This window comes from Urocampus carinirostris, chromosome 19 (assembly GCF_059441175.1).
Source record: "Urocampus carinirostris isolate Australia breed hairy pipefish chromosome 19, RoL_Ucar_1.0, whole genome shotgun sequence".
Taxonomy (NCBI): domain Eukaryota; kingdom Metazoa; phylum Chordata; class Actinopteri; order Syngnathiformes; family Syngnathidae; genus Urocampus; species Urocampus carinirostris.
This window is the reverse complement of record NC_142367.1, coordinates 14,524,943-14,538,404: the sequence shown is the minus strand read 5'-3', so window position 1 is coordinate 14,538,404 and position 13,462 is coordinate 14,524,943. Positions and strand designations below refer to the sequence as shown.

Below are 13,462 nucleotides of genomic sequence, written 5' to 3'. Positions count from 1 at the left end.
AGATTTTTATATACTTTTTATATACTAATTATCTGCTCATGAGAGCACAGTACACTTATTAACTTAATTTGTTCAACAAAGCGGTTTAAGATTGCACTGAAAAAATAAAAACACAAATTAAAGCACATCATTCTTTGTTATTCTAAGTATTTTTTTCTTTTTGTATACTAATTATCTGTTTTATGAGGTGGTACAGTAAAATATTTGACATAACTACATTTTCAAACATTTTTGACGGTGTGCCTCGGAACTTTTTTTATAAATAAGTGTACCTTGGTTCAAAAAAGGGTGGAAAAACACTGGTATACAGTACTGTAATATCAACCGACCATATTCGTTTCCTCAGGAAACAACGGATATACTGCCATCTAGTGGCGTACGTTACACTTTAAAAACACATAACAAAATCGTTGGAGCTTTTATATTTGCTGTGGGTTTTCTTAACGATTCATAATACATTGCTTAACTAAAAACAATCGACTATTCTTCTTAAGAACTTGTCAAGAAGAAAAACTCACTTGGAAAAAAAGGATATAACATACTGAGAACGTTAACTGGCTTCCTCAACCTAAAATCTAGAAACGAGAAAAACACTGCCGTCTTGTAGTTGGTGATCAGGGTTGGGCAGGGTTACTTTAACTTGATTACTTTTAATTACTTTTGGATTACTCCAATACCAAATATGCTAATAAAAGACAAAAGAAACTAAATATGAATAAAATGCCTAAATTTTGTGCAGGCTTGGAGAGTAACGGAATACACGGAACGGCAAAAATGATGTTGGCAAGCTGTTTGGAATTATTTTCATTTTGTTTCTGTCGCGTTTTATGTTAGTTTTTCCGGAGATCAAAGCCAGGAGAGAAAGCTTACCACGTGTTGTGAGTCATTTTACTCATATTTAGTTTCTTTTGTCTTTTATTAGCATATTTGGTATCGGAGTAATCCAAAAGTAATTGAAAGTAATCAAGTTAAAGTAACCCTACCCAACCCTGTTGGTGATATATTTAACACGATCAGTTTGTTCGCTACTATTGTACTTTAAGTAACGATTTACTACAACTATAGTCTATTGTTTAATTCAATTACCAGCATTTCATTTTAAACAAACATTTAAAAGTAAATGGTTTGCATTTATATCGCGCTTTTCAAACCAATGAAGACCTCCCAAAGCACTTTACAATGTGCTTCACACTTTTCCCTTATACACACTAACTAACCGATAGCAGCGTCAGCCATGACAGGCAACTACCCGCTATCGGGGGCATTAGGGATGCAGTGTCAATAATGTAACAAAAATACATTACTTTCAACCTGGCTGATTCGTATAGTCAGTAAACAAGTTATAATAAAAGACAAAAGGAAACACCTACAATCGGTTATTTCCCCCTTATTTTTAAAGCTTCATTGTGTAATTTTGACCACTAGACGGCACTGAATCGTCTGATACAAACAAAACCCAGTGCCAGAGCACAGCATAGCAGCAAAATGCCTGACAAACATGGTAGCAACTTTTAGGTAATAAAAGCACCGTTCAACAGGAAAACCAAGTTGTCAACCGTTAAAAAAAATCATTTGCATGATATTTCATACATTTTGCCAAGTATTAAAAGCAATTCTTTTTTGTTTTACTGAAAGTTCTTTTGTTCAACTGGGAGGCACTGAATATGTTCCTTGAAGTTAAAAAAACAGACACATTATCAATAGTTTATTGATCTGGCTGCATTTTGACTCCACCATTGTGAAATTTGGCCTTCTTCAAGTCACAAAATGATGTTTGTAAGTCACATTCCTCACACTTTTAATATGCAAATATGATCATCCCCTTTCATTACTTTACCACATACATCAAACCAATGAAGTGAGATCTGTCCGTATTTGTTCTACAACGTGGGAGAAATTAATCACATATAGACAAACAATATACAAGAATTTGCAGACTTAATGATTCCTCCCTCAAAATATGAAAGATTAATAGACACTAAAAATTCTGCGGTAACAGTTTTACATTTACAGAAAACCTTTTTGTGGTGGAAAAAATCTCAAAAACATTCTGATGGGACAAGAACTGAAAATAAATATATAGCAGGGAGAATATCACATTCAAAAGTGACAGGATTAAGGAAGGGCAGAAATTTAAAAAGAAAAAGAAAATAACTAAACACACAAATGGAGTTGTTTTGCCAAGTTGTATCACACACACACCGTCACATGTAGCTGTTGGGACTTATTAAGAGTGTTGCAATTGTTAGGCTTGGACACAAAAGTCACACATCATGATGTCTGAACGCTTCAATCAAACCGAATCTTGAAAACAAACTCCCTCCCTGCTCCTTCCCTCTCGTGTTTTTTGTTTCTCAATGCTGCAGCTGCTTCATCCTGTTGAGGGCCGAGCCGGCTTTGAACCATTCGATCTGCGTTTCGTTAAAGCTGTGGTTGAGTTCCAGGACGTCCTCAGAGCCGTTGCTGTGCTTCACCACGGCCGTCAATGGCTGAGAGGGGAAAAAGATATTCCATAAGTACGGTAGACAGACACTGTATTTGCTATGGATCGCAAAGATTGCAGTGGTGCTAAAGGGAGAAGAAAAAAAACATGACAACCATTGAAACGAAGCATGCGATTATCAAGAACTACAAAGCAGGTATACACATAGTTACCATGCTAATGAATATGGCCATAAACAACTATTGGGACAATTATTAGCAATAATAAATTGATCAAGGCAATACATTCTTCTAAGGGGATACAAATCCTCACAGGTGGACATTTTAAAATCAGTTATCACAGATTCTTCCGGCGTTTGCATCCACCCACTACTCCACTCGACTAACTCATGTCACACTAAAAAGGTAAATAAAACATACTTTTTCTTTTACATACATATTCAATTGTTATTTAGTATGTTATTGCATGTATAATACAGGTAAGTAGTACTTTCTACACACCATTTTGTTGTTTTACACTAAGACCATCTTTGTTCTTGTTGCTACAGCGTACATAGAAATGCGCATTAGAAACCACATTTCAAGTTTTTTTTACCGTTTGGACCAATTTAGGAAAAGTCATAATATTTAAATAAAATATGGAAATCTAAAAGATAATTTCTTGGTTTTTAACAACAAAGTGGTGGGTCAGTTTGAGCAGAGGAGGACATTAATGTTTTTATCAGTAATACTGGGAGTTTAGAACCAATTAGTATCGGTGTATATTCCAGGTAATACAGCAATTTTACTTAGCGATCCCCTCTTCAGAAGCCGAGAGTTACCTTTTTGTTACCGATAACTACTAAAGCCCCTTGCACACGTAACACCAACCGCGCATGACGCCACTGGCAATCGTCCATTTTGCTTCTGGCAATGGGTGTGCGGGGAGGAAAACAGCACGGCGCCGATGCTGCCGAGTATCATACATGTTTGATCATTTGAGCACGGTCGCCATTTTCTTCGAGTGTGCATGCAAAGCGGTGTAAGCCGTGACCTGACGCATGTGCTCTGAATGCTTTACACTTCTTCGAAAACAAATTGAAATAGTTATAAATCTACAACGAAAAAGATAAAATACAGAACAAATGTAACCTTTTTTATACTAAATTTAAGTCAACAGCAGGGAATCCCTGAAAAGAAATGCATTTCATACAATGACAAGAGAAAATCAGCATCTTGAAAGTAAGCAGCCAGCTCCCGTCATCCACTTCTAAGAGCCGTTTTGTTTGCGAGCGCCGCAAGTCTGTTGACAACGGCACTCTTGAATGTAGTGCTCACATTATTTAACCCTCATTTGCCTTGCCGCTGAAAACAGGGATGCTCATGGGGGCGGGCACCACATGGATGACACCCACATTAGCCTATAGAAAATGAATCTAGTTTGTTTTACAACAAGCACAACTTTGATGATGATGTGCTTGGTAAAGAAAAATAACAATACAGTAAAAGGAAAAGGTTAACGCAACCGTTGTATCCATTCTTTTATATGGAGAAAAACAATCTCTACATTCTGTGGCTTAACAGTTTTTCTTTGCTGGAATAAAGTAAAAATAATGTTTATATTATATTATGTTATTATATTTTGATATTTTGTTGTAATAATTTGACATTGTGGCTCAGTGATTAGCCAATGAATCCTAGATTCACTCACCTTTCCAGGAGTGAAACTTTCAAGTCCTCGAATGGAGATCTTGTCATCAGGGCAGATTTTATCGTAATCTGACGGGTTGCTGAAGGTCAATGGCAGCAGGCCTTGCTTCTTCAGGTTGGTTTCTACAACGGAGATGAAAGATCAGCTGAGACCTCGAGTAAAAACGACAATCTCGACGATGGAGTACCGTGGATTCTAGCGAAACTTTTGACGATGATGGCCCTTCCTCCAAGATGTCTCGGCTCCAGGGCAGCGTGTTCTCTGCTGGAGCCTTCGCCGTAGTTATCGTCGCCCACCACCACCCACGACACGCTGTTGGCCTGCAAACCAGCTCATGTCATTCTAGTTTTCAAGCAAGCCAGTTTACAGATACAGGACAATAAGATTCAGGAAGGCCCGTCTCAGCCTTCTAAACAACAGGCCCAAATTCAAGCTCATCGTCCACAATTGGAACAAATGTTAGTCATTATGCTGTTTTTTTTAATGTAATGCCTGTTGTTTTCCCCTGGTACAGTCAGTGGAAGTGAATTTCCCTAAGGGGAACAATAAACTTGATCTAAATCAATTCTCACCTTGTAGTGACGGGCCACGTCGGGTACGCCGCCGTACTCCCCCGTCAGGTGGTTTTTCACAGAGTTGATAGCTTCGTTCTCGCTGTTGACGGCGCCGATTAACATATTGTTGGAGATGTTATCCAAGTGGCCTCGGAATTTCAACCAAGGACCAGCGGCGCTGATGTGATCTGTGGTGCACTTTCCCTTTACCTGCAAAACAGAAGATCTTTCTTGAGAATCCGTGCCAAGGACGGCAACAAATATCTCAGTTTGATGCTCGAACCTTGATGAGAACCCGTAGGTCCTCCAGGTCTTTGCCGCTCCAGGCGTCGAAGGGCTCCAACAACTGCAGGCGGTTGCTCTGAGGGCTGACGTCCACCTTGAGGCGGGCACCATCGCCGGGCGGGTGCTGGTAGGTGTCCTGCCCTGGATCAAAGTCCCTGGCAGGGAGCTCATCTCCATTGGGGGGGTCAAGTTTGAATTTCTCGCCGTTAGGGGAAGTCAGATAATCTGTCTCCGGGTTGAAGTTGAGAGTCCCAGCAATGGCCAAGGCGGTGACGATCTATAGGAGATTAAACAGATTATTTCTTATAAATTAGAGGAAAATATTCCGTAGAAAATGCATAATAGATGTACAAACAGTGTAAGGATTACACTTTTTGTATAAAAATGTTGGTAAGCCACCTTAGTGTTTGAATTGATGAATTTCTACAACCATCATTCTGTAGCTCATATGTGCTTGGAGAATTCTGTAAGACGCAGAAACCATTCAAAGAAAAACAGGGGCCAGAAGAAGCCTCCGGGACAAAGGCAGCATTAGGCCACTGCAGCCCGGTGGGGCCAGCAGACTAGGCGTGAAGCCCGCCAACATTCTCAGCGGAAGCCGAGGCGAGGCAAGCAAGAGCGCAGCCCTACTGTGAACCGACAGAAGTTCTCCCCCAGGAAGCGGCACCAAGGGAGGCAGACAGGAGCGGCACGGGGACAAAGCCACCGTGTGGCCCCCGACTACGGAGACAGCGCCCCGGCGCCAACGGTGGTGTGCCCGAGCTGGTCGGCACAACCACCCAGTGCCAATCCAGGCCGTTTGGATGCCAAACACACGAGCGGAGGCGGCATGGGTTGGGACACCAACCATCCCCCCATCGGGATAACAGAGCCCGCCAGTCTGGGGCAGGCCACGATACACCTAAGCACGGCCAGGGCAAAAGTGAACCATATCCAGGCCAGCCAAAAGGAGGCTAACAGCCACAGCCCACCTGAAGAATTACCCGTGGGAAGGTGCGATGCGGATGTGTAAACAGATCCACCCGCCCAGCACCACGGTCCAAGGCAGGTCGGCAAAAGTAAACTACCGCTATCAAACAGATAGGCGGGAGGGTGACAAAGCCTAGGGACTGAACTGCTGCCGGAAGGGAAGAACCAGGTCCACCGGAGGGAGAAAGGACAGGGCCTGGAGACAGGATCGCCCATGGAAGAGGCGGGCAGACGTCCCAAATTGATTGTGGGGCGCCCACAGCCCCCAGCAGGGCAAGACAGCGGGAGAAAGGGCATGCAAGCAAAAGGGGGAGACCCCTAGACCTGCCTGACTGGAGCAACTTATTTGGCCAAATCCTGCAGACAGCCCCCTCCCAGAGGCCCCAATCAGGAAAGGCCGCGCCAGTCAAATCAGGCGGCGTGCCCATGTCAGAAAAGGGTAAGCTAATGACTAACTTGAACAATGTTCAAAAGGGAAAGCACCCAATAAATGCGGAGAGAAGACCAATAAGAAGGTGGGCCATCAACCTCATGAAAGAGCAATGCTGACGCAGCCAAAGATGGCAAGAGCACTGGAACAGAAGCCGGAGAACTCCCTGCGCCAAACTAGGGGAGGCAGAAGATGTGACGGGGGCTGGCCTCAAAACCCCAACCGACCTGCAACTTGTGGGAAGAGAAACTCAGGAGCATTGGCGGCGACAGTAGCAGAAGCGCCCAGACGAGGGGGCTGACCCAGAGCACAAGAACCATCTACAACACCAAGGGATGCCCGTGCAGCCAAGAGGACAGCAAAAAGCAGTAGTAGTCAAGCGTCAACACAAGGTCAGCTGCGGACCAAATACAAGGAATGCACAACAGGGCAAATGTCCAGTACCACATGGAGAGCCGCCAATAGGAGGAGAGGCTAACCGCCACAGGGAGGGAGAGCAGGACAGCAGGACAACGACGCAGTAAGCTGAGGGAAGGGAAACAGCACAAAGAAGCATCTATAACCAACAGTACAACAGGAACAGGGCAGGGTCACCACCTGCATGGCAAAAGCCAAAGAACACACTGCACAGAGAGGCGTCCGGCGCAACAGGTAGACGATACAGCAAGCCGAGGGAAGGGGCGCAAGCGTCACTTGCTCGGCAAACCCGCAGGCGAACGCAGCATAAGTAGACATCCAATGCAAAAAGCGAAACGGGACAAGGACGCAAAAGGCTGAGGAAAGAGGACGGGAATGCCGCCTGTAGGGCAAACGCGCAAGTGCACACAGTGCAAGGAGGCCGACACAAGAAACACAACAAGACCAGGACACAGTCCGCCGAGAGGGACGGGGAAAGGACACCAGCCCTGGCCAAAATGACCAGTAGAAGGCAGCTGCCAGGCCCAGCAAGCCAACAAACAGGGCAGCCCCAAAAACAGCAGCGGCCATAGTGACAACGCAAGGCCGGTCGGGAACAAACAAATGGACACAGGAGCCCCGAAGCCGACGGGGGGCTAGCTGATCAAAAACCACACGCGGCGAGTGAACAAGCCAATCTGGAGAAACCAAGGTGGAAACGGCCACAGCGAGAAAATCCAAGGCAAGCCAAAAGTTTCAAAAACTGCGAGGCTGGCAAAAATCAAACACATACACGGAGGTAGCCGTAACAAAAAAAACACCAAGCTTGCAAGACGGCAAACTAGGAAAGCCAAGTCGGCATCAGCCGCAGCGAGAACACGGGGCCGGCTGGGTTTAGACGCACTAGCCCTGATGCTAATGGGAAGTTACACCAGTCAAAATCAACAACCGGTCGATGGGGACGAACTTTGACATGTTACCGAATTTGATTCTGTTTTTAACTTAGCATTTTTACCTCTGGAGACGTGACAAATGCATGCGTGGCAGGATTGGCGTCGTTCCTGGCCGTGAAGTTTCTGTTGAAGGAAGTGACGATGGTGTTCTTCTCGCCTTTCTTCACGTCACGTCTTCAGAAAAATGGAGTTAGCATCACCCCTGAAGCATTAGCCCAAAATTTGTATCCCACCTGTCCCACTGTCCAATGCAGGGTCCACAAGCGTTTGCCAAGACCACGCCCCCGACATCACCAAGGATCTTAGACTGAAAAAGAAAAACCGTTGCTTAAGGACTGGAATCACCAATGTGATGCTTGCAACAGGGTTCTTAAACCTTTTTAAAGGCCAAATTCAAGCACCTTCTAAGACTATTGAGGACAATTTTCCAATTTCTCAAGTACCATTAAAAGAAGAAATAACAATAATTTTCTTTATCATGATTATCGCTCAAAAGAAGATTGTTGTTGACTAAAATAAAGTTGCTAACTTACCGTTTGCACACTTGGTGCCTATTTGAGTTGTTACTCTGTACAAACTTTTTTTGTCAATCGGTTGGTTGTTCCATTGTTTGTAATTTCTAAATTCTTGCCATTGTTCATTAAAACGGTAGCCTCCTGGTTTGATGCACCTGTCCTGATGCACCTCTAGAGGGCGATGACACTCCACATGACAATGCCAGCTGCCATTATTCACAAAGGAAGAAATGCAATGGCTATCGTGGTTAAAGAAACTAAGTTTTATTTTTTCTTCATTCTAGCCTCATCTATTGAGTTATACTTCTGAGAAAAAACATGGCAACCATTTCATGGATTTGAACTTCACCCAAAATTCAAGCACTTTTAAAACCTTGAAAACACACCATTAAAACGTAAGCATTTTCAAGGATTTCAAAAACCCATACGAGCCCCGATGCGAGCATAAGGCTGCTCCTTGAGAACACCCGAGTAGATCAGTTTTAAAAATAGCTTACAAGTGGTAGGTTATTGCACTTCTGTAGGAATTTTGATTTCTAACTTGCCAGACGTTTAATGGTTGACGGAGCCTACTTGAACCCAACTTCTAATAGTTAACATCTGGTAATAACATAGGAACGACATAGTTATAACAAATTATTTTAGAAAGGCATATTAACTTGGTAGTCCTTTAGCTTCAAACTAATCAGCAAACCAAAGTCTGGAAATTAAATCACTTACATAACCGTCTCTCTCAATAGTGGCACGGATCTGCTCCGAGCCGGGGGTGACTGTAAACTGAGCCTTGCACTTGAGTCCTTTGTCCAAAGCCTGCTTGGCCACCGAGGCGGCGCGGCCCATGTCTTCGTAACTGGAGTTGGTGCAGCTGCCGATAAGACCTTACAATCACAAATATGGGAAGTTAGTCGTCTTTTGCCAATGACGATTATCGACGTCAACTTCTTACCAACTTTAACCTCTAGCGGCCAGCCGTTCTTCTGGGCCACGGAGCCCACCTCGGACACTGGGTGAGCCAAGTCGGGAGTGAATGGACCATTGATGTGGGGCTTTAGCTACGGTTAACAAAAAAAATAAAGTGAAAAGGGAATCAGATGTTTGTGTTGTTAACTCTGAAGGAGTGCCATAACACATAAATATGTTTTCAGAAGCATTGTCCCAAAGTGCCAAGACATACAAATATATTTTATTTTATTCTAATGGGTTTGGTGCCGCTGATCAGTAAGTATCCAGCATCTGGGAATGATTTCAGCACGATAAATCACCACTAGATGGCAGGAATGAATTCGATCAGATATTTGTCCACACGTGAAGCAGCCCCCACTTCCTTGTGTTGCTGTGCTCCCTCTAACCAAAGACTGAAAGAGTGTGGGTGGCCCCCCAAGTGATTGAAAACGTGTGATCAGGTCACCGGAAACATGGGGTGCTGAAAACTTGCAAACTTCTTGCATAAGTTCCTTGTTTAATGTTATTTTTCAACCAAAGTGCACTTTTTTTATGGAAAGCATTCTTTAAATATTGGAGACATCACAAATGCAATTAAAAAAAAAAGTGTCAAGGTAAAAAAATATTTTTGTGAAAGGATGCAGGAACAAGTATTGTTAATATTCGACTGTTTTTTTCCAAACAATGGTAAAAACTAGAAACATACTTTTCTTTCAAGTGAAAGATATGGGTTGAAGCTTTCTTTTTATATTTACTGTACCTATATAGCTACAGAACTATTTTCTGTAGGCCTTTAAAAATGAGTCATAATGGCAAAAGTTAGCTGGCACCCGCACTTCCCATTTGAGAGAAACATCTGGCATTGAATGAAGTAATCTGATTTTTTTTTTATGTTGTGTCAATTTTTCCAAGCCCACACAATACATTTATATATTACCTAATAAAAAAAATCTAAAAATAATCGTTTATTCGAGAAAAAAATAAAATTCTTAACAATAATCAAAGATAAATATGGGAAAGATGTAAATGACTTGAAAAGGAGTCTTCTTATAGATAAATAGGAAACTCACCTCATCAAGGTTGATCTCAATGACCTGGTCATACTCGCAGCCTTTGTCCGGCACCAGCAGATCAGAGTACTCATTAGCCAGAGCAGCAATCTCTGGGGGGGGGGGGGGGGGGGGTTGGGGGGGGGGGGGGGTGAATGTGATGAAATATCAATATTCTGTTCTGACGATCTTATTCATCTTGATTCTCTCAACTAATAAAATGAGAGCAGATAACGTACGTCCGCGCCCAGTCTTCTCCAGGTACGTCCTCATGCGGTGGTTGTAAGGAAACACGGAAGTTGTTGCGCCGATTTCCGCTCCCATGTTGCAAATGGTGGCCATACCTGTGCACAACAAGAATTCCAAAGTTGATGAAAATTGACAACAAATTCCTTTTCATTCTAGCTGAATTTCAAAATCAAAAAAAAAGTGTATCATAGTCAATTTTATATTTTAAAGACATACCAGTGCAGGAAATGGAGTCAACACCCGGTCCGTGATATTCTACAATAGCTCCAGTGCCGCCCTTGACCGTCAGGATCCCGGCAACCTTCAAGATGACGTCTTTGGGTGACGTCCAGCCAGAGAGGGAACCTGTCAGTCTCACCCCGATCACCTTATGGAAGAAGATCATTTTTAACCAGAAATGTTTCAGAACTTGGAATAAACCGGCTCCTCTGCTGACCTTGGGACATTTAAGCTCCCAGGGGATGCCCGCCATGACATCTACGGCATCAGCGCCGCCCACTCCGATGCAGATGGCACCGAGTCCGCCGCCGTTTGGTGTGTGGGAATCTGTCCCAATCAGCATCACGCCTGGATAGGCGTAGTTCTCCAAAATGATCTGAAGAGAGAGAACAAAATCTCAAATTGTGATTTCATTTTAAATTTCGTTTGTCTTACCTGATGGATGATTCCAGAACCGGGTTTCCAGAAACCGACACCATATTTTGCACCGGCACTTGCAAGGAAGTTGTAGACCTCTTCGTTGACTTCCTGGTATGAGGAGAGTCCCCATGATGCTTAAATATTTTATAAATCCTCACATTTCGCCCTCAAAAACTCACCTTGGCCCTGGCCAGATCCTGATCCCCGCCGATCTGGGCTTCGATCAAGTGATCGCAGTGGATGGTGGAGGGGACAGCAACCTGCGGAAGGCCGCTGCTGATGAACTGAAGCATGGCCATCTGCGCGGTGGCGTCCTGCATGGCCACGCGGTCGGGACGCAGGCGCAGGTAAGTGCGCCCGCGGTCGATTTCCTGGTTGTGGGGGTCATCCAGATGGCCATAGACGATCTTCTCTGACAGGGTGAGGGGTCGGTTGAGTCTGGGTTTGAAAAAGGAGCGGGTTTCATTTCAAATTAAAAGTGGGTACTGGGCAGTTGTTGACATTATATGGATTTACCTCTTTCGCACAACGGTTACATTGGAGTGGAGCTTTTCGTAGCTGACGAAGGAGGTGGGCTCGAAGCGGCTCATAGACACTTGGGCCTTGGCTCTGAAAGCAGCCGCCACGTGCAGGCGCCGGGCGCCCTGCCCCAGAGCAACCTGCCAAAAACAGCAAGGGAATTCTCATACTCTGACATTTATACACTGATAATAAAAATAAATTGTTTGTAAAGAGGTGGTGACATGTGCCAAAAAGAAAAAAATCAGATGAGGAATAGATATAAAATCATGCATCTAAATTTGAGGGGGGGGAGCAAATTAAAGAACTGGCTTGATTGTCGTTGATTTAACAACGTAGTTTACAATGTTTACAACAAGATGAGAAGAGGCACTCCAGGATAAACATGTAATAAAAGACTAGAAGAAGAAAAAAACAGAAGAAAAAGAAAATTAGGATACATAGGCAAGATTTACAAGGTAGTGCTTGTAGACTGTAAAAACTGCATCAGAAAATAGTGCAATTCAATACTTTAAAAACATTAGCATCAACATTGTGCAAAAATAAGAACAACAAAATAAAATAGGGGTATAAAGTTTACAATACCCCCGCGACCCTACTGAGGATAAGCGGTGCAGCTAATGAGATGAGATGAGTCTACAATACATAGGCAATATGTTTTTCCACCGTTGTTTGTGCTTGATGGCTCTGGGTCACAAACAAAAAGCACCTGCCTATGAAGAATAATTTATGAGCTCACGAAAAATCCAAAACCACAAACTTAACAACATATACAATAAATGAAGCCACACTTTGTACCGCCTTTCCATTGAATATTTACATTGAGAAGTAACTCCATTTCAGTGACTTCATTCTTACATCAGCACAATGTTGATGTTAATGTCATTGCACTGTTCGCTGATCTAAAAACAATTTAGGCCAGTCTATTTTCAACCTATTCGTATATTTTTTTTAATCCTAATTTGATATTTTAATGCATTTATTACACATTCATCCTATGATGTCACCTCTAATATAGCTGTAAACAATTTACACTGCGTTGTAATCAATGTCAATAAAGACAGTTGATTGTCCTCAGAGACTGTATTTATATATAAATATACAGTGGTGAATGTTCAGTCCTTTCCACGTCTAACCTTGCGATAACCTTGTAAGACCAACATATCCTTGCGCACTATATAAAATGGTTTTAATATCAAATTGCGTTTAAAATCAAACAAATTCAAATTTTAAAATGAGTGCATGTTGTTTTTTTGATCAATACGATGCAAGTTGTTGTCCTCTGGAAGCGCACAGGGACACGATGACCCGGCTAGCTTAGCCACTAGCAGCTATGAGCCACAGAACGAGTCAGGAACTAATTTCATTCTCAGCGACAAGAAAAAGTAAAGAATGAAGATTCAAACAATGACATGACAGTTTGGGCAAAATGAAGAAAATAAGCGAAATTGTTTCCTACCTGAAGTCGCGCTACGGTGAGACAGTAGGTCGCCATTTTGTTCACTGACAAAGATGTGACGTTGTGTAATGACGTCAGGATTTTGTATCACTTGTACTTCTGGTCCTAACAAAATAATTGTTATGTTTTTTTAATCGTGGTATATATTTATAATTACAATATCATTTCAAAAAGTTTTAATAATAATTTGATTCAACGGTTTGGATTTGTTTCTTATAAATGTTCAGCAAAAGCTATGCAAAAAAAACGTTTGTTTTTATGTAGCTGCAAGGCTTGACTTTTACGTTTTGTTAATTTTCTTATGATTTTGTATAATGTATTCTCATATGACACCACAAATATTTCACTATATTTTTTAGGAAAAAAAAAAT

At 42.7% G+C, this 13,462-nt stretch overlaps 1 protein-coding gene across 1 annotated transcript; it reads right to left on the bottom strand.

Annotated features, from left to right (window-relative positions):
* Nucleotides 1–1,692: 1,692 nt before the first annotated feature.
* On the bottom strand, nucleotides 1,693–13,187 carry aco2 (aconitase 2, mitochondrial). Its single transcript, XM_088323016.1, has 17 exons — nucleotides 13,092–13,187; nucleotides 11,630–11,772; nucleotides 11,293–11,551; nucleotides 11,129–11,221; nucleotides 10,911–11,069; nucleotides 10,691–10,841; nucleotides 10,465–10,569; nucleotides 10,247–10,338; nucleotides 9,181–9,286; nucleotides 8,955–9,112; nucleotides 7,953–8,026; nucleotides 7,782–7,893; nucleotides 4,970–5,248; nucleotides 4,705–4,896; nucleotides 4,320–4,452; nucleotides 4,133–4,254; nucleotides 1,693–2,489 (listed from the first exon to the last, which is right to left on the bottom strand). The coding sequence occupies exons 1-17, from the start codon at nucleotides 13,125–13,127 to the stop codon at nucleotides 2,355–2,357; spliced, it is 2,349 nt and encodes a 782-aa protein (XP_088179142.1). The 5' UTR covers nucleotides 13,128–13,187; the 3' UTR covers nucleotides 1,693–2,354.
* Nucleotides 13,188–13,462: the final 275 nt, after the last annotated feature.

Coding starts and splice junctions, on each gene's coding strand:
- aco2 (XM_088323016.1), bottom strand. CDS start 13,127: ATGGCGACCTACTGTCTCACCGTAGCGCGACTTCAG. Junction 10,570..10,690: donor TGACTCCATTTCCTGCACTG/GTATGTCTTTAA, acceptor TGTTGTGCACAG/GTATGGCCACCATTTGCAAC. Junction 8,027..8,954: donor CTATTGAGAGAGACGGTTAT/GTAAGTGATTTA, acceptor TTTCTTTTTCAG/TCTAAGATCCTTGGTGATGT.